We start from the raw sequence: 19,211 nt of genomic DNA, 5'->3' as shown, positions 1-19,211 counted from the left end.
GAGTTTGAAGCAGGAGAATTGCTTGAACCCAGGAGGCAGAGGCTGCTGTGAGCCAAGATCGTGCCACTGTACTCCAGCCTGGGCGACAGAGTGAGACTGTCTCAACAACAAAAAATTAGCTAAATGATGAAGCTCCCTTCTCTTCATTTTGTGTGTGTACGTGTGCACATACATGTATGTGTGCATACGTCTGTGTCTCAGAATATCCTTTTCTTTTGTTTTGTTTTTTGTTTGAGACAGAGTCTCGCTTTGTTGCCTAGGCTGGAGTAGTGCAATGGCGCAATCTTGGCTCACTGCAACCTCTGCCTCCTGGGTTCACGCCATTCTCCTGCCTCAGCCTCCCAAGTAGCTAGGACTACAGGTGCCCGCCACCACACCCGGCTAATTTTTTGTATTTTTAGTAGAGACGGGGTTTCCCCGTGTTAACCAGGATGGTCTCGATCCCCGACCTCATGATCCGCCTGCCTCGGCCTCCCAAAGTGCTGGGATTACAGGCATGAGCCACCGTGCCCAGCCTCAGAATATCCTTAATATATTTTTGCTTTCCTTTGTTCATGATTATTCTCTTCTTCCTTTCCCTTTAATCGTTTTCTTATTTTGCTGTGTTTCCTTGCCTCTAGATGTATCCTAATCATGCCATTTTTCTTCTTCAGTGTTGTCTTCATCTACATAATTTAGATCGTGAGCTGAAATAGCTCCTTCTTTTAAAAAAAAAAAAGAGAGTCTCACTGTGTCTCCCAGGCTGGAGTGCAGTGGCATGATAATGGATAATGGCTCACTGCAGCCTTAAACTCTAGGCTCAAGCTACCCTCCACCTTAGCCTCTCGAGCAGCTAGGACAACAGGCGTGTGCCACTATGCCTGGCTAATTTTTATTTTATTTTATTATTTTTTATCTTGAAACGTAGTCTCACTCTGTCACCCAGACTGGAGTGGAATGACACGATCTCGGCTCACTGCAACCTCCAGCTCCTGGGTTCAAGTGATTCTCCTGCCTCAGCCTCCTGAGTAGCTGGGACTACAGGTGTGAGCCACCATGCCCAGCTAATTTTCATATTTTTAGTAGAGACAGGGTTTCACCATGTTTTGGCCAGGCTGGTATTGAACTCCTAACCTCATGTGATCTGCCCACCTCTGCCTCCCAAAGTGCTGGGATTATAGGCGTGAGCCACCATGCCTGGCCTAATTTTTATTTTTTGTAGGGACAGAGTCTTGCTATGTTGCCCAGACTGGCCTTGAACTCATGACCTCAAGCAATCCTCCTGCCTCAGCTTCCCAAGGCACTATTACAGGTGTGAATTACCACGCCTGACCAGAAAAAGCTCTTTTACTATAGGAGAGCAGACTGAGTGCTCTCTATATATACCATACATGTGTGTATGTGTATAATAGCACCTTTTATATGGTATGCATGTGTGATACATATATATACACACACACACGTATATGAGAGCATTCGCTCTCGAGGACAAGTTCCTATGTAGTCTTCTCTGCTCAAGACAAGATAATTTTTCATGTTAGTTAGTGTTAAGCTCCAAAGGAATAATTATTTTTTAACTAGAAGGTAGAATATGTATATTTTTATAACTTGTTAAGACTGTATATTGATTCAGGACAGGCACTGTGGCTTATGCCTGTAATCCTAACACTTTGGGAGGCAGAGATGGGAGGATTGCTTGAGCCCAGAAGTTCAAGACCATCCTGGGCAACATAGCAAAACCCCATCTCTTTAAAAAATATATATATATAGTATATATACAGACTTGACTCTTGGTTCTAATTCTCCTTTTTATCTTTTACCCAATTTGATAACAGTTTTTCATGGTGATGTGTATTGTATATGTCCTGTTTGGTGTTCTGTGGCTGGCATGGTCTGCCTGCTACTGGAGAGATCTCCTGAGAATTCAGTTTTGGATTGGTGCTGTCATATTCCTGGGAATGCTTGAGAAAGCTGTCTTCTATGCAGAATTTCAGAATATCCGATACAAAGGAGAATCTGGTAAGTAACCAAAAAATCTTTGCCGGTTCGAGTGGTTGGAAGCTGAGATGTGTGAAAATATTCCTAAGGTCAGCAGTCACTAAACAGGCTTAACTTTTCAATTACTTAATTATTGCAATAACTTAAGCAGAATCACTATGATTCTGACTTTTGTTTTTAATCTTATGAGTTCAGTGATGTAAGAGTAATTTTACTGAAATATGCTCACAAAAGTCACAACAGTAGTGGCCACTTTGGGAGTAATTATTAACATCATCAAATCTCAATTTCCATTGATTTCTAAGGCACCATTATCCATCTGAGAAAGTAAACGGTGTCAATTTAGTTGTAAAATGTCATTGATTGTAAGACACACCTTGATTTAAAAAACCTCAAAATGTGGTGGGAAAGTGCATCTAATTGATAAAATATAGTCATCTCAAGAAAATAGGAGGGTGCTTATGGTTTAGTAAGGTGAACTGGTAATGACAGAAGTTGTTTTATACTGTAGTTTTTTGTGATTGCTTTGGTTTTTTTCTTGTCAGACCATTTAATTTAGTCATAATCATTATTGTGAGATAAACTGATAAGATTTTCCCTGGTCCTTGAAAGGTCTTAAAAATAGTAGATCTGAAAATGAGTTAAACTATACATGCCAACAAGTGTGTACACGAGTGTGTTTTATGCTTTTCTATGTGTAGCTGTATTTCACAGTTTTTAAAAATGGGGGAAGTTGTCTTGATGCTACAAACTCTCCATATAGGGTGAGGTATTCTGTTAAAGTTTTAGTGAATTTGGGGGCAGGTGGGGGAGGGAGCTGAGTTGAGCATACTCGGATTGCCATACATATGAGTAAGATTGTGAGTGGTATCAGCTTGTATACTGTAAAAGCTGCAGAAGAGGTATTCTATTTTAGCAGGACTAATATCAATGCTTACTCTGAAGAGTGTAGAAATCAGCAGTCTAGTATTGGCATCTTGCCTGTTGCCAAACTTAGGTTATGGTGCCATTTCTCCCCTTCTTTTTCATAGTCCAGGGTGCTTTGATCCTTGCAGAGCTGCTTTCAGCAGTGAAACGCTCACTGGCTCGAACCCTGGTCATCATAGTCAGTCTGGGATATGGCATCGTCAAGTAAGTATTAACTTCCTGTATGGAAGAGCACATTTTAATGCTGATTAAATTAAAACAGTACTGCATGTTCCCAATGTAGTAGTTCTGAAATAGTTGATAAAAGAAATAATTCTGGCCAGGTGCGGTGGTTCACGCCTGTAATGCCAGCACTTTGGGAGGCCGAATCATGAGGTCAGGAGATTGAGATCATCCTGGCTAACACGATGAAACCCGGTCTCTACTAAAAATACAAAAAATTAGCTGGGCGTGGTGGCAGGCGCCTGTAGTCCCAGCTACTCCGGAGGCTGAGGCAGGAGAATGGCGTGAACCCGGAAGGCGGAGCTTGCAGTGAGCCAGGATCGTGCCACTGCACTCCAGCCTGGGCAACACAGCGAGACTCCGACTCAAAAAAAAAAAAAAAAGAATTCTGAAACAAGAAAGGTATCTGAAATTTTGTAGCCTTGTAAATGTTGGGAAAATGTTAGTGTTTCATTTCATTTCCTAAGAGGAGCATCTGCAGGAAAACTTAGAACAAATAAGATTGAAACACCAGGCTTTTATAATAAACTTACAGTGACTCTATACTTCCAAAATATTTTTTGCAAATTAGATTTTTTATGAGAAACTCATTCTTGCTGTAACTGAAAATATTTTTCTATCCAAAAAATTTTATTTGTATTGAGTGTCTTCTCTAGGCATTCTTCGAGGCATTGTTCCAGGCCCTGGGGATATAGCAAGTAAACAGAAGATTTTGAGCTTACATTTGTGGAGGGAGGGGACAAAGACAAAATTTAAGTGAGTAAAATATTTTAATATGTCAGTGAAAAGTGCAGTGGAGCAGGTAATGCCGGAGCTAGAGCTTGCAGTTGTATATAGGGTGATCAAGGAGGGCTTCACTTAATAACATTTAAGCAGAGACTTCAAGGAGGTGAGGAAGCTATATGTATACCCAAGGGAAGAGATGCTGAGTAGAGATCAGATTCTATATATATTTTTGAAGGTGGAACCAGTGGAATTTGCTGATGGATCAGATGTGTGATGTGAAAGAGAAGAGGAATTAAGGATGATGCCAACTGTTTTGATCTGATCACATGGCAGGATGGAATTGAAGATTTACTGAGTTCAGGAAGACCTTAGGTGAAATAAGTGTGGAGCAGGGGCAAGATTGGAGTTCAGTTAGGTAACTAGGTAGGGGAAACAAAGGGGAGAGGTTGGGGCAGAGATAAAAGTTTGGGAGTCATGAAGATACAGATGTTATTTAAAGTCACGAGGGCCAGGCATGGTGGCTCATGCCTGTAATCCTAACACTTTGGGAGGCCAAGGCGGGCAGATTGCTTGAGGTCAGGGGTTCAGGACCAGCCTGGACAACACAGTGAAACCCTGTGTCTACTAAAATACAAAAAATTAGCCGGATATGGTGGCATGCTCCTATAGTCCCAGCTACTTGGGAGGCTGAGGCAAGAGAATCGCTTGAATCCTGGAGGTGGAGATTGCAGTGAGCCAAGATCACGCCACTACACTCTAGCCTGGGTAACAGAGCGAGACTCTGTCTCCAAAAATAAATAAATAAATAAATAAATAAGGTCATGAGACTGGATTTGGTCACCAAGTAAGTGAGTATATATAGAGAAGACGTCCAAGGGCTGGGCCCTTGAATATTTAATATTATTTAGAAGTCTGTAAGATGAAGTAGTTAGCAGAAGAAATTGAGGAGTGACCAGTGAGGTGGGTAGAAAACTGAAGAATGTGTTTCAAGGAGGATGTGATTGTGTCAAGCGATCCTGATAGGTCAAGTGAGAATTGGCCATTGAGTTTACCTACATGGAGGGTCGTAGTGACCATCACAGGAGTAGTTTTGGTGAAGTGATAGGTACAAAAGCCCAACTGGGGAGAGTTCCAGAGAGAATAGGAGGAGAGGAATTAGAATAATTGTATAGACAATTATTTAAAGGAATTTTGCTTTAAGTGGGATTAAGTGATGCTATAGCTATAGCATCACTTTATAGTGCTTAAGTAGGATTAAGGTTAGTTGTTTTAAGTTTGTTTATTCATTTAAAGGAGTTTTGCTTTAAATGGGATTAGAGATATGGGGAATTTTAATTCTTAAAACTTATTTATTTGACAATTATTTGAGTGCCTCCTATATGCCAGGAAGTATTCTAGGTTTCCAAGATGAATGGGGAGAAAATTCCCTGCTCCTACAGAGTTTTCCCCAATGTATAACAAAAAATATAAGAACAAATATTGGTAAGGCCTATGCAGACATGATTTAAGGCAGCGCATCTTAAACTACACTACACTAAGGAATCACCTAAGGATTTTGTTAACATGTGGATTCTGGTTGTGTAGGATTTTGAATCTCAAGGATGTAAGATTTTTTCTCCTTCAAACAGAAGTTCCTCAGAAGACTTTTCATATATTAGGTTTCAAGCTTGCAAATATACTATTTAGTGAACTGTAATCAGATATTTGATTACATTAAGGAATTGTTAGAATTTTTAGATTTGATAGTGGTATTTTGGTGGTGTTTTTTAACAGTTTCTTTTGTGGGCCGGGCACAGTGGCTCATGCCTGTAATCCCAGCCCTTGGGGAGGCCAATGCAGGAGAATCACTTGATCTTAGGAGTTCTAGACCAGCCTGAACAACACAGTGAGACCTTGTCTCTACAAAACATTTAAAAAAATAAAAAATTAGCTGGGTGTAGTGGGACTTCCCTGTAGTCCTCAGCTACTCAGGAGGCTGAGGTGGGAGGGTTGCTTGAGCCCAGGAGTTCACGGCTGCAGTGAGCTGTGACTGTGCTGCTGTACTTCAGCGTGGGCGACAGAGTCAGACTCTGTTTCTTTAGGAGAAAAAAAAGAAAGGCCCTTTTATAGCCATTGAAATACCAAAGAAAAATAAAGTCCTCATTTATTAAAAACATACTGAAATATATCGAAGATATACTGTCTAGGATTTGCATCAAGAGAATATGAAAGAGTGGAAAGTGGATGGGGTATGCATGGGACAGAATTAACCATAGGTTGGTGGTGGTTGGACCTCAGTGAAGGGTTTATAAGGGTGCATTATACTACTTGTGAATATGCTTCAAAACTCTCCAAGGAAACATTTTATAAAACGTGGTAACCAGATACCAGATATTAAGTTGTAGTGTTCCCTGTCTTGTTTTAAGACCATAAGTTCTTAGTTTTTTTCTCTTAGGTGATTCAAATGTATATTGTTTATTGCTTTAAATTGTTGGTCTATATTAGTTAACACAAGTTCCTGTTACTTAGCTTGTTTTGGGATTTGTCCCATATGTACTCAAATATCTCTTTGCTTCCTCTTTAGGCCACGCCTTGGAGTCACTCTTCATAAGGTTGTAGTAGCAGGAGCCCTCTATCTTTTGTTCTCTGGCATGGAAGGGGTCCTCAGAGTTACTGGGGTTAGTACCGCTTAATCTCATTTTCTGTGGTCAGTTCAGTTATATTGTTTACATCTTGACAGTGTGAGTCGGAAATGTCTGTGGTCTTCTTTCTGTTTGCTTTATGTCACTTTTGGGCTCTGATTCTCAAAATATATGTATAGTTCATGTTTTCTTTTTAATCTATTAGAGCTTTGTAAATTTAATGTGTGCCCGGGATGAATGCTTTTCCACCTGTCTCCAAATTGGTAATTGTTTTAGTTCCTCCTCCCAAGCAGTGGACTTGCATTTTTTTTTTCTAATCGATGGAATCTAGACTGAAATTCTTGTATAAATGGCAGACTTTGGAGTCATGCATTTACTAGTTAATCTAATCTAAAGTAACTGTTGTTTCTTAATCAACATTGGAGTTTCAAAAACTTCCTTAAAATGCAGCTGATGAGGCCTGGTGTGTGGCTCACGCCTGTAATCCCAGCACTTTGGGAGGCCAAGACGGGCGGATCACGAGGTCAGGAGATCGAGACCATCCTGGCTAACAAGGTGAAACCCTGTCTCTACTAAAAAAAAACACAAAAAATCAGCCGGGCATGGTGGTGGGCACCTGTAGTCCCAGCTACTTGGGAGGCTGAGGCAGGAGAGTGGCGTGAACCCGGGAGGCGGAGCTTGCAGTGAGCCGAGATCATGCTGCTGCACTCCAGCCTGGGCGACAGAGCAAGTCTCCATCTCAAAAAAAAAAATGTAGCTAATGAAGTTTCACACCATTTTTGAGAATTGTAAAATTATTCCCTTTGCCAGGGAAGGAAACCAAAGCACTGAGATACAAGTGATAAAGAAATTTATGGCTGGGAGCGGTGGTGGGCGCCTGTAGTCCTGGCTTCTTAGGAGGCTGAGGTGGAAGGACTGACTGAGTTCAGGCTGCAGTGAGCCATGATTGTGCCATTACACTCCAGCAACAGAGTGTTACCTCTTCCTTAAAAAAGAGAAGAAATTTATGTTACCACTGGATTAATACGAAGAAGTAGGGTTCTCTAGGCCATTTCAATTAATTTTCTTTTTTTTCTTTTTTTTTTTTTTTTGAGACGGAGTCTCGCTCTGTCGCCCAAGCTGGAGTGCAGTGGCCGGATCTCAGCTCACTACAAGCTCCGCCTCCCGGGTTCACGCCATTCTCCTGCCTCAGCCTCCTGAGTAGCTGGGACTACAAGTGCCCACCACCACGCCCGGCTAATTTTTTGTATTTTTAGTAGAGACGGGGTTTCACCGTGTTAGCCAGGATGGTCTCGATCTCCTGACCTCGTGATCCGCCCACCTCGGCCTCCCAAAGTGCTGGGATTACAGGCATGAGCCACCACACCAGGCAATTTTCTTATTTTTTAAAAAAGGTCAGACTCCGCAGCAACCTATTAGATTCAATATTGCAAATACTATAAACTTGGCTTTGCCCACAAGAAAAGTGGGCTCCATATGCTTTGCAATAAATTGCCTCTTAAATAAAACACTTTGTGGATGCAAACTTACTTTTCAAATCACACTGTCCTCTGTGTGTAATTTTCTTAGACTTTTAGCAACTTTAACCCTCTGTTAATTTCATTTTCTTTCTTCTGCTGTTGCTATAGTATTTTTCTTATCCCTTGACTCTGATAGTAAACCTGGCCCTCTCAGCAATTGATGCCTGTGTTATTTTATGGATATCCTTTCAATAATGCCTGTTGATCAGGTAATTAGGGTTATATAAAAAACATACTCTATATAAACTCCTGGAAACATGCAGCGTAGTTTTTCAGACAGATAATTGCCTTACATTTTATTTTGGGGTGAGCTCTTATTTGTAAAATCTTGTATTACAGTTTTGGAAATTAATAATTCTTTGTATATGATGCAGCAATATTTTGTAAATATGAGAAAAGTCTTTTCAGACTTGTAGCCAAAATCGCAATGATAGGAAATGATAGGTTAAGGATGGGACTTACAAACATTAGGACTTTTTTGGAATATGGTCACTTGTTAACATGGATCTTTATATATGAAAAACTCGTAGTTAGCAGTATGTTTCAAGATTGTAACTGACAATTTATGTGAAATGCTAATAGCCGTATATTCTACGTGATGGTTTATAAGAAGGGAAGAATGATTAGGTGTCAAGTGTTCTTTTTATTTTCTTTATGCAAAAACATTCCGGTGATTATGTAAATGCAGAATCATGTGGTGGTTCTTCTCTGTGCCTCTCTAGACATCTGTTTTTCACCACTTCTTTTTCTTTGTCTGCAGGCCCAGACTGATCTTGCTTCCTTGGCCTTTATCCCCTTGGCTTTCCTAGACACTGCCTTGTGCTGGTGGATATCCTTCTCATTGGCTTGTTTGATGATGGTCCATTTTCTCCCCTTGGAGATGGGTTTCCGTTGATCTTTCTGCAAAGAGTTTTTATCAGTTTTGTTGATTACTCCTTAGCGTGGGGAATAGTGCATGCTAAGTCTTAACAACTTGAGGGTTCAGGTAAGCAGTTTTTTTGTTTTTATTTTTTTAATTTTAAAAATCAAATTGGAAATTGGTGACTGTGGACCAAGCTCAAGATAAAAGCTTTTGGCTTTTTTCTTTTAAATGAGCATTTCATCTTGATTTTGCACTTGTTATTTGTATACCTAATCATTTAGTGTTAGAATCACTGGCTGTGCTGGTCCTGCTCTGCCTTTTAGTCTCTAGCAATTCTTAAATGCTTTGAAACTTATAAAACGATTTTGATCCTTAAAATTTGATTTCAGGAACTATGTGACGTGCTTTGACTCTTCTGAAACTCTGTGTAGGTTCAGTAGGTTTTAACCCTCATGGAGTGAGTGTTTTGTTGCCTCATTCAAAAGCTGACTTGGAATTGTTTGAAGATTTCCACCCTTTAGAATAAATAATTGGTTTATTTACAGGCAGAGTCAACCAGCAGATAACAAACAAGCTTCTATTTGAGCAATCTTATTCTCCTGCTCTTTAAAATTAAATTTATTTATTAGGGACTTGGCCTGATGGCTAAAGGATTCAAGTTTTTGGACTTTATCTTATATTGAATTTGTTTTGGTTATTATATATTTGGTCCTATTTGCAGTTTTCATTATTACTGACCTGATAGATTGTGATTGTTGAAAAACTGTGAATGTAAACAAAATTGTTTTGTGAATTTGAGTGGGTTGCCATATAAGAGTTTTTAAAAGTGTCCTCAGTCTAAATAGCCAAAGCTTTTCTAGATTAGTATCTTTCCAAGTGTTTTGTGAACCTCTACAAGCATTGAGAGAAGAGGGAGGTGGGAATGGATTGTGCAGTAAGATAACCCAATGACTAGGTAACAGCTAAGGCTCTGTAAGAGCAGAGCCAATGTCAGATCTCTTATTTTTGTATCTGCTTCTTATTCTGAAAATTGAGCCAGGTGCAGTGGCTCATGCCTGTAATCGCAGGACTTTGGGAGGCTGAGGTGGGCAGATTGCTTTAAGCTCAGGAGTTTGAGACCAGCCTGGGCAACATGGCAAAGCCCTATCTCTACAAAAAATATAAAAATTAGTCGAGCATGGGGGCTTGCACCTGTAGTCCCAGCTGCTGGGGAGGCTGAAGCAGGAGAATTGCTTGAGCCCTGGAAGCGGAGGTTGCAGTGAGCCAAGATCACACCACTGCACTCCAGCCTGAGTGACAGAGTGAGACCCTGAGACCCTGTCTCAAAAATAAAAGAAAATTGAACCTGAGAGCAGATACCATTTTTAGTACTCACCAATTCCCCTCCTGTTTTTCTCTGGCAACTTACTACTTCTCCATTTTCAGAATAATGTTCTGAAAATGGAGAGTCATTGCTTTTGGAAGCAAACCGTATGAGCTTCTCAACCAGTTGTAAGGTCCTTTTAATTCAGGATAGTGCAGGCAACTGATGGCAAGATCCTTAAGATGGCATGAGGGGACTGAGTATAGATCTCTGGGATATTATAGGCATGAGTGTAATGATGACCCTCGACTAGATTTGCTGGACAGATGAGAACAGAGCTACCCACCTTAAAGGGAGAGAGAAGATGATGTTAACTCTGTCCCTTGCCTATTACTCATGTTCACTTTATCTTCCGCCATTTCCCTTTCTATTTATTTTCTTTTTTTGTTTCTCTAGAAAGCCTCTTCCTGTCTTTCTCTTTTTTATATTTTTTTCTCTTGTGATTTTGTACGTTCTTACTTTATCCTGGTCTGTCTCCTCTTTAATGTCTCATTGAAAATGATGACTTTCGGCCAGGTATGGTGGCTCATGCCTGTAATGCCAGTGCTTTGGGAGGCCAAGGCAGGAGGATCGGTTGAGGCCAGGAGTTTAAGACCAGCCTGAGCCACATAGCGAGACCTTATGTCTACAAAAAAAATTAAAAATTAGCCAGGCATGGTGGCGCATGCCTGTAGTCCCAGCTGCTCGGGAGGCTGAGGTGGGAGGATTGCTTGAGCCTCAGTGGTGGGCAAGGCTACAGTGAGCCGTGATTGTGCCACTGCACTCTAGCCTGGGCTAGACCCTGCCTCACAAAAAAAAAAGGAAAAGAAAAGAAAATGACAACTTTCTTATTAATCTTGAGGTGTTTGTGAGATTAAGTGAGAATAAGAGAGCTATAAGGCCTCTGAGAGATCTATAAGTTTATTAGCATGACCCCATATCCTCAAAGAAACCTGAAAACTAATTGGCTAGCTTACTGTTTTTTCCTGAATGTTGAATTCCTTGACCTGCAAACACATATTTATTAGCCTGACTCAAACAATGAAGCTATTAAAACTTCGGAGGAACATTGTAAAACTCTCTTTGTATCGTCATTTCACCAACACGCTTATTTTGGCAGTGGCAGGTAAGTCTGGGACTTTCTTCTTGGAGTTCAAATGTGATCTGTTTAGAATGGAGATTCTTAACCTGAAAGGCCATGGGTAGGCATAGAAAGTTTTGTATATTTCACTTGGAAAAGGATTCTTAGCTCTTGTCAAATTCTCAGAAGGATCTGTGGTTTTAAAGAAGTTGAGAACCATTTATTTTTTCGTACAGTAGCTGGAAATCAACCTCATATTTCAGCTCTTCATTTATCCCTCTTCTATTTGCATTCTTTCTTGAGGCATTCTTTGTCTTGAGGTTAGTTAGCTTAAGTACCAGAGAGTGCTCCTTTTAGAAGACATTACCACATGTTTGTTTAGTTTTATTAAGTAGTTGTAGAATTTTAGATTGGGGTACATTGCTATTATAGTGTTTTTCCATATGTCAGCAAGCCTATGTAAGAAATTGAGATTAGGTGGACTGTAACCAAACTAGGCTAATTTGCCTACCTCATTACCCTTGTACCAGGAATAGTGAGGTCTGATTTATGATTGAAACTAGCTCTTCTGCTTGTGTTACAGTCGTTTTATCAGCCATTTTTTTTTTCATCTGACCAGCCAAAGAAAAATTAGCATTACTATACTAGGGATAAAAGGAGAAAAAAAAGATATTGATAATGCTGGAAGGAGCTATATTTCCAATACCTTATTTTCCAACCACGATGGTTACTGATGGTAGTAGATGGCAAATAAAATTATTACCAAATTATCCTTTAAATACAGAAAGGATTGGCCAGAGTATGTATCATGAGCCTTGCTGATAGCGGGTATACAGTACATTTGTATTGAATACACTTGTTAAAATAACTCATAGAATTGTGATGTATTTGGTAGTTTGGGGTGTGTGGGATTCCACTTAACCAGAAATGGGGGAATGTAATTGGGGATGTAAACCAGCATTCATACTCTGACCTGGTTTTTCATTTACCGTTAGCGTCTATTGTGTTTATCATCTGGACAACCATGAAGTTCAGAATAGTGACATGTCAGTCGGTGAGTTATAAGCACATTTATGAATAATGTACTGTCTTATAAACAACTGATGATGTTGATGACAGTAGTAAGGTTCTTCTGAGTTACATACCTTATAAAAAACTAGGTCTCTACTCTGAGGGTTGTAATACTTCCCTCCTCCTAAGTATTCTGTACCATCATGGTGCTTGGTATAGTAGATAGTTTTTTGTTTATCTGACTGTATGTCTCCCAGTTTTGGGAGAGAATTTTTTAAGTTATAACTACAGTATGCTGCAACCCAGTCTTACTTTAACTAAAAATCTTAAGAAGTCCAGAGTACTAAATATTAAGTACCATATGTGTAAATAATACTAACCTGAATAGAAGCCGCGTCCTTAAGATCTGAGCTCAAAGACTGTGGCCAATAGGATTTCTTTAGAAGCAGCTAAGGCTCTATTTTGTTAAAAATAAATAAATAAATGAAAATGAAAATTATAAAGTATACCAACCTAATGTAACTTTCCCTTACCCTGTATAAGGTAACTTTCTCTTACCCTGTATAAAACCCTTTCTTAAAGCTTCTCAGAGGGATGATGAAGCTTTGACAAATACTCTGTTCTGTTGATGCATTTTCTTTAACAACAGTAAGCACTACAAGGGCAAAAACTACATTCATTCACTTTGTTTCCCCACCCTTACCACAGTATTAAGCACATAGCAGGCTCTTAGTAAACATAACTTGAATGAACAAATACGTGATTTTTGTTCTATGCCAAAGGCTTTATGAACAAGGGGTTAAGATAAGGTTTATAAATGTTGTACTTCTCCCCCGTATTGTAGGACTGGCGGGAGCTGTGGGTAGACGATGCCATCTGGCGTTTGCTGTTCTCCATGATCCTCTTTGTCATCATGGTTCTCTGGCGACCGTCTGCAAACAACCAGAGGTTCTTGGACTCTTCTGTTTACTCTGCTAACATGAGATGACCATGTCATCAACTAGGGGTGGTGCATTGGGAGACAGTATCAGGGCTGTGTCATATAGTGGAAGGAACACTGGGCCTGGAATCAGAGGAACTGGGTTCCTATCTCAGCTCTCCTCTTAACTTCACGATTTTTGGCATGTGGCCTCTCCACTTCTCTGGCCTTAGTTCCCTTTCTATATAATGAGGGGGAATTAAACCCAGCAACATGAAGTTCCTTTCAACTCTGACATTTTGTGATAAATACACAGGCATGCTATGGAGATAAATTGCAAGTTTGGTTTCAGACCATCACAATAAAGCAGATACTGAGTTACATGCATTTTTTGTTTTTTCCAGGGCATATCAAAGTTATGTTTACACTATTCTGTAGTCTACTATGTATGCAATAGCATTATGTCTAAAAAATGTACACACCTTAATTTAAAAACACTTTATTGTTAAAAAAAAGAAAGAAAGAAAGAAAGAAAATGCTGACACAGGGGCTGGGCGTGCTGGCTCACGCCTGTTATTCCAGCACTTTGGGAGGCCGAGGCAGTCGGATCACCTGAGGTCAGGAGTTCAAGATCAGCCTGACAACTGTGGTGGAACCCCGTCTCTACTAAAAATACAAACATTAGCTGGGTGTGGAGGTGGACGCCTGTAATGCCAGCTACTTGGGCACCTGAGGCAGGAGAATCGCTTAAACCTGGGAGGCAGAGGTTGCAGTGAGCCGAGATCATGCCACTGCACAGCATAAGTGACAGAGCGAGACTCCATCTCAAAAAAAAAAAAAAAATGCTGACACACAAAGTGAGCACATTACTGTTAGAAAATGGTACCAATGGACTTCCTTGATGCAGGATTGCCACAAAATCTGGGAAGCACAATAAAATGAAACACCATAAAACCGAGTATGCCTGTAAGTATTTGTATAGTAAACAAGGGAGATAGATATATCATCTGTTGTGTCAACTGGGCACGGTGGCTCATACCTGTAATCCCAGCACTTTGGGAGGCCAAGGTGTCAAATCACATGAATCCAGGAGTTTGAGACCAGCTTGACCAACATGGCAAAACCCCACCTCTAGTAAAACTACAAAAATTAACCGAGCATGGCAGTGCATACCTCTAATCCCAGCTACTCCGGAGGCCGAGGCACAAGAATCGCTTGAACCCGGAAGCAGAGGTCGCAGTGAGGCGAGATGGCGCCACTGCACTCCAGCCTGGGTGACAGAGTGAGACTCTGTCTCAAAGAAAAAAAAAGATATAATTGTGTCACTTATACTGAGTCTCTCCTGTCTAGTGTCTAGAAGGAAAGAAAACTTTTGTAACCAGCAGCCCAGCTCACTTTGTAATGATAGAAAGGGTAAAATTAAAACTTACATAACCAGCTTTGAAATTAAAAATCTATGTGTAAATTTGATTTGTCCAACTATAGGCAAATTTCAGATATTTAGGAACTGCCTATCTTTATTTTGTGAATATGCCTTTTTTCCCTCTTTTCCCCCCTCATTTGCATTTAGACGGTTAAGAGCTTATATTAAACACCCATACCACCAAAGAAGGAAAGGGTAACATGGTATAAACGACTAATTTTATAACCAGACTTACCAATGAAAGATTGAGATAGAAAATAGGTGAAATCCTTTTACCCGATGAAAATGGCCTTGCTGTCATTTCAAACTATGCACTTTATATGTGTTTATCAAAAAAAGTCAAAGAATAGAGAAAAGTCATGAAAGAAAATAAAGGAGATCTGAAATCACACTATTGAGAAAGAACTTTTACATTCTGGAGACGCTTCTTTTATATCCGTCTGTTGATCTACTGGTTACTCACTAGCTATATTTGTATTTAAATATTTTCCCTTCCTCAGTCATTAAAAAATTTTTGCATTACCTTCCTCTTATTTTTTCTCCCCTTTTCTTTTAAAACATTGCTCCCTTTCTCCGTGACTTCAGTGTTAACTGTATATTATAATGTGTCTTTTCCCTGTTCACTTACGGAATCTTCCATTACTTTTGTAACAGTACATTGTGGAGATTCCTTCCAGTGTAACAGGTTTAATTGAACTCATTCATTTTCATGGATAGCATAAATATGGGACATGTGTAGTACAGTTGCATTAACATATTCTCTTATTAATGGGCATTTGGGATATTTCCAGTTTGAGGTGTGTCAGGGTCCTCAAGACCATCCTAATGTTCAGCGATTTACTGGAAGGCCTCATGGGACGCAGCATACAGTTATGCTTACAGTTAAGGTGTATTACGACAAAATGGTGATAGCAGGTCTGTCTGGGGAAATCTGTATTTTCTTTCCTTGTGTTCTGTCTCTCTTCTGAGGAAGTACATCAAGTCAGTCCTTTTCCCCAGCAACAAAAATGTAGTAACACATTGTTTCTGTCCAGGAAAGCCCGTTGATGTTCAGCACTCAAGATTTTTATTGGAATGTATTACCTCCTCCCAGCCAAATATGTGACAGTATGCACAGACTACTGCCAACGAGGGAAACTGATTTGAGCTTTCAATGTCCAGAGTTTTTACTGGGGCTCAATCACATACTGTCTCTGTTGCTGACTTTTAGTTTCCAACCCCTCCTGGCAGTCAGGCTGATACCATTTCCTCTGGAGGTCAAAACTGATATGGCATGGCCCAAAGCCCCTATCATAAACCATACTGTTAGACTGTCGGCCAAAGTCCCCAGGCAAATAAAGACAGGACATTTTATGGGTGTAGAGATAACCTCACATTAGTCAATGAAGGTTAATTTCTCACTACACACTGGCACATACTCAAGAAATACTTAATGAGTGGGCTTGGATTTGCTAGGTTGAAGGATATGTGTATTTGTAATTTTTAAAGTATTTCCAGATTATGTTCCCAAAAGAAACCTGAAGGAAATTTCATATTTAATAACAATGGTATGAAAGGGGTTTTTTCTTCCCTCTTTTTATGTCCCATCATTTTATTTAATTTTTGCAGATTTGGTGGATGAGAATTAATATTGTTACTTTTTGCATTTAAGGTTGGATCTTTAGCTTATTTTTTATTGGCTTATTGATCATTGTCTCTGTCCATTTTCTGCTGCTATAACAAAATACCACAGACTGTTTATAATGAACAGAAATTTGTTGGCTAGCAGTGTCAGCATCTGGTGAGGGCCTTTTTACTGGGTCGTCACATGACGGAAGGTGGAAGGGCAAAAGGGAGAGCCCACTCCAGAAAACCCTTTATATGACAGCATTAATTCATTCATGAGAGTGGAGCCCTCATGACCTAAATGCTTTCCATTAGGCCCAACTCCCAACACTGTCACACTGGGAATTAGGTTTCAACATGAGTTTTGGAGGGGACAGACATTCAGACTGTAACAATCACTTATGTATTGATTCGTAGGAATTTATTTATTTTGAGATGGGGTCTTGCTCTGAAGCCAAGGCTGGAGTGTAGTGGAGCAACCTTGGCTCACTACTACCTCCACCTCCTGGGCTCAAATAATCCTCCCACCTCAGCCTCCCGAGTACCTGGGACCACAGGTGTGCACCACTACACTGGGCTAATCTTTCTATTTTTTGTAGAGATGGGGTTTTGCCATGTTCCCAGGCTTGTTTCAAACTCCTGAGCTCCAGTGATCCACCCACCTTGGCCTCCCAAAACGCTGGGATTACAGGTGTAAGCCACCATACCAGGCCCAATTTGTAGGAATTTCTAATATATTTTGTATGCCAATATTTTGTTTGTTCTAAGTATTGCATATATTTTCTGCCAGTTAATTATCTTTTGATTTTTTAATGCTGTTTTCAATCATACAAAGTCTCAGAAATATAGAGTTAGTTTTTCCCTTCAAGGATTGTACATTTTGCATCTTATTTTGGCAAATTCTTATCTAGCCTAAGGTGAGGTCAAAAAATTATTCTCTGATGACTTTTTAAAAATTTCACAATCAGGCCGGGCACAGTGGCTCATGCCTGTAATCCCAGCATTTTGGGAGGCTGAGGCGGCGGGTGGATAACCTGAGGTCAGGAGTTTGAGACCAGCCTGATCAACATGATGAAACCTCATCTCTACTAAAAATGACAAAAATTAGCTGGACGTGGTGGTGGGCACCTGTCATCCCAGCTACTTGGGAGGCTGAGACAGCAGAGTCGCTTGAACCCAGGAGGCAGAGGTTGCAGTGAGCTGAAATTGTGCCATTGTACTCTAGCCTGGGCAACACGAGCGAAACATCGTCTCAAAAAAAAAAAAAAAAAAAAAATCACAATCAAGATGTTCATGCACCAAGAATTACTTGATTCTAGGCTCTCTACTCTCTTGTGTTCTGGTCCTGCATCAGTAGCACACTGTCTGAATTACCCTAGGCTTCTGATAAATCGTGGTATCTGGAGGGCCTGAACCTCTAATCATATTTGTAAGTGTAGGCTTAGCTGCATACTATCTGGCTCTTTTAAAAATAGCTTTTGGGCTGGGCGCAGCGGCTCACGCCTATAATCCCAGCACTTTGGGAGGCCGAAGCGGGAGGATCACCTGAGGTCGGGAGTTCGAGACCAGTCTGACCAACTAGAGAAACCCCGTCTCTACTAAAAATACCAAATTAGTTGGGTGTGATGGCGCATGCCTGTAATCCCACCTATTTGGGATACTGAGGCAGGAGAATTGCTTGAACCTGGGAAGGGGAGGTTGCAGTGAACTGAGATCACACCATTGCACTCTAGCCTGGGCAACAAGAGTGAAACTCCTTCTCAAAAAAAAAAAAAAAAAAGCCTTTGGCCAGGTGTGATGGCTCACATCTGTCATTCCAGCACTTTGGGAGGCCTGGCTGGGAGGATTGCTTGAACCCAGGAGTTTGAGACCAGCCCTGGCAATATAGCAAGATCCCATTTCTACCAAAAAAAAAAATTGTTTTAGGTTAGCTGGGCATGGTAGTGCGTGCCTGTAATCCCAGCTTCTAGGGAGGCTGAGTTGGGAGGATTACTGGAACCTAGGATGTTGAGGCTGCAATGAGCCATGGTCATACCACCGCATTCCAGCCTGGGCAATGGAGCGAGACCCTGTCTCAAAAAAATTTTTGAAAAGCCTTTGGTGTTAAATTTTTGCCCTTTATTTTAAAAATGTTTTTATTTTAGATGGGGTCTTGCTATGTTGCCTAGGCTAGACTCAAACTTCTGGGCTCAAGGGATCCTCCTACCTCAGCCTCCTCAGTAGCTGAGACTAATGGTACATGTCACTACACTCAGCTTTTGTTTTTTAATAAAAAAAATTTAGATTGTTTAATTCTAGGAAAACCTATGAAGATTTCGATTGGAACTTAATTGAATTAATGAATTAGCGAGATTATATATTTTTGATAATTCCTTGACTGTGGCATCTCTCCATTTTTTAGTCCTTCAATTATGTTTTGTAACTTCTGATTTAAATTTTTGTGGCTCTTACGAATGCAACCTTTAAAAATATATACAGCTTTTCCAAATATGTGGGAATGCTGTTGCCTCCCCCAGCGCCGCCCCGTCTCTCTCTGTCTCTGTCTCCTTTCTTTCTTTTCTGGACGGAGTCTTGCTCTGTCGCCCAGGCTGGAGTGCAGTGGTGCAGTCTTGGCTCACTGCAACTTCTGCTCCCCGGGGTCGAGGGATTCTCCTGCTTCAGCCTCCTGGGTAGCTGGGATTATAGGCACCTGCCACCGTGCCAAGCTAATTTTTGTACTTTTAGTAGAGACGGGGATTCACCATGTAGGCCAGGCTGGTCTCAAACTCCTGACCTCAAGTGATCCATCCTCCTCAGCCTCCCAAAGTGCTGGGATTACAGGTGTGAGCCACCGAGTCCGGTTTGCTTTTTTAATGTATATCATACCCAGCAACCCTCCTGTTACATTGTTAGTTCTGATAATTTCCACATTTTCTTTTCAGATAGATTTTTGTCTAAAGTAATCATTACAAGCTGCTTTCTTGCCAAATAATCTT

The 19,211-nt window shown here is 40.5% G+C and overlaps 1 protein-coding gene across 3 annotated transcripts in view; it reads left to right on the top strand.

The window, feature by feature from the left end:
• TMEM87A (transmembrane protein 87A) overlaps window positions 1-19,211 on the top strand; it is a 63,100-nt gene that overhangs the window by 33,337 nt on the left and 10,552 nt on the right. For 2 of the 3 annotated variants that reach the window (XM_050799500.1, XM_050799498.1), the window contains exons 9-15: window positions 1,815-1,998; window positions 3,009-3,108; window positions 6,416-6,509; window positions 8,102-8,177; window positions 11,219-11,323; window positions 12,274-12,332; window positions 13,134-13,237. In XM_050799500.1, coding sequence (XP_050655457.1) covers window positions 1,815-1,998; window positions 3,009-3,108; window positions 6,416-6,509; window positions 8,102-8,177; window positions 11,219-11,323; window positions 12,274-12,332; window positions 13,134-13,237 — 722 coding nt within the window. Of the gene's footprint in view, window positions 1-1,814; window positions 1,999-3,008; window positions 3,109-6,415; window positions 6,510-8,101; window positions 8,178-8,753; window positions 8,827-11,218; window positions 11,324-12,273; window positions 12,333-13,133; window positions 13,238-19,211 lie in introns of all 3 variants that reach the window. The other variant, XM_050799499.1, reaches the window with a different exon arrangement.

Source organism: Macaca thibetana, chromosome 7 (genome assembly GCF_024542745.1).
Source record: "Macaca thibetana thibetana isolate TM-01 chromosome 7, ASM2454274v1, whole genome shotgun sequence".
In the NCBI taxonomy this organism is placed as follows: Eukaryota; Metazoa; Chordata; class Mammalia; order Primates; family Cercopithecidae; genus Macaca; species Macaca thibetana.
Note: the sequence above shows the minus strand (reverse complement) of the source record. Positions and strands in the feature narration are given on the sequence as shown.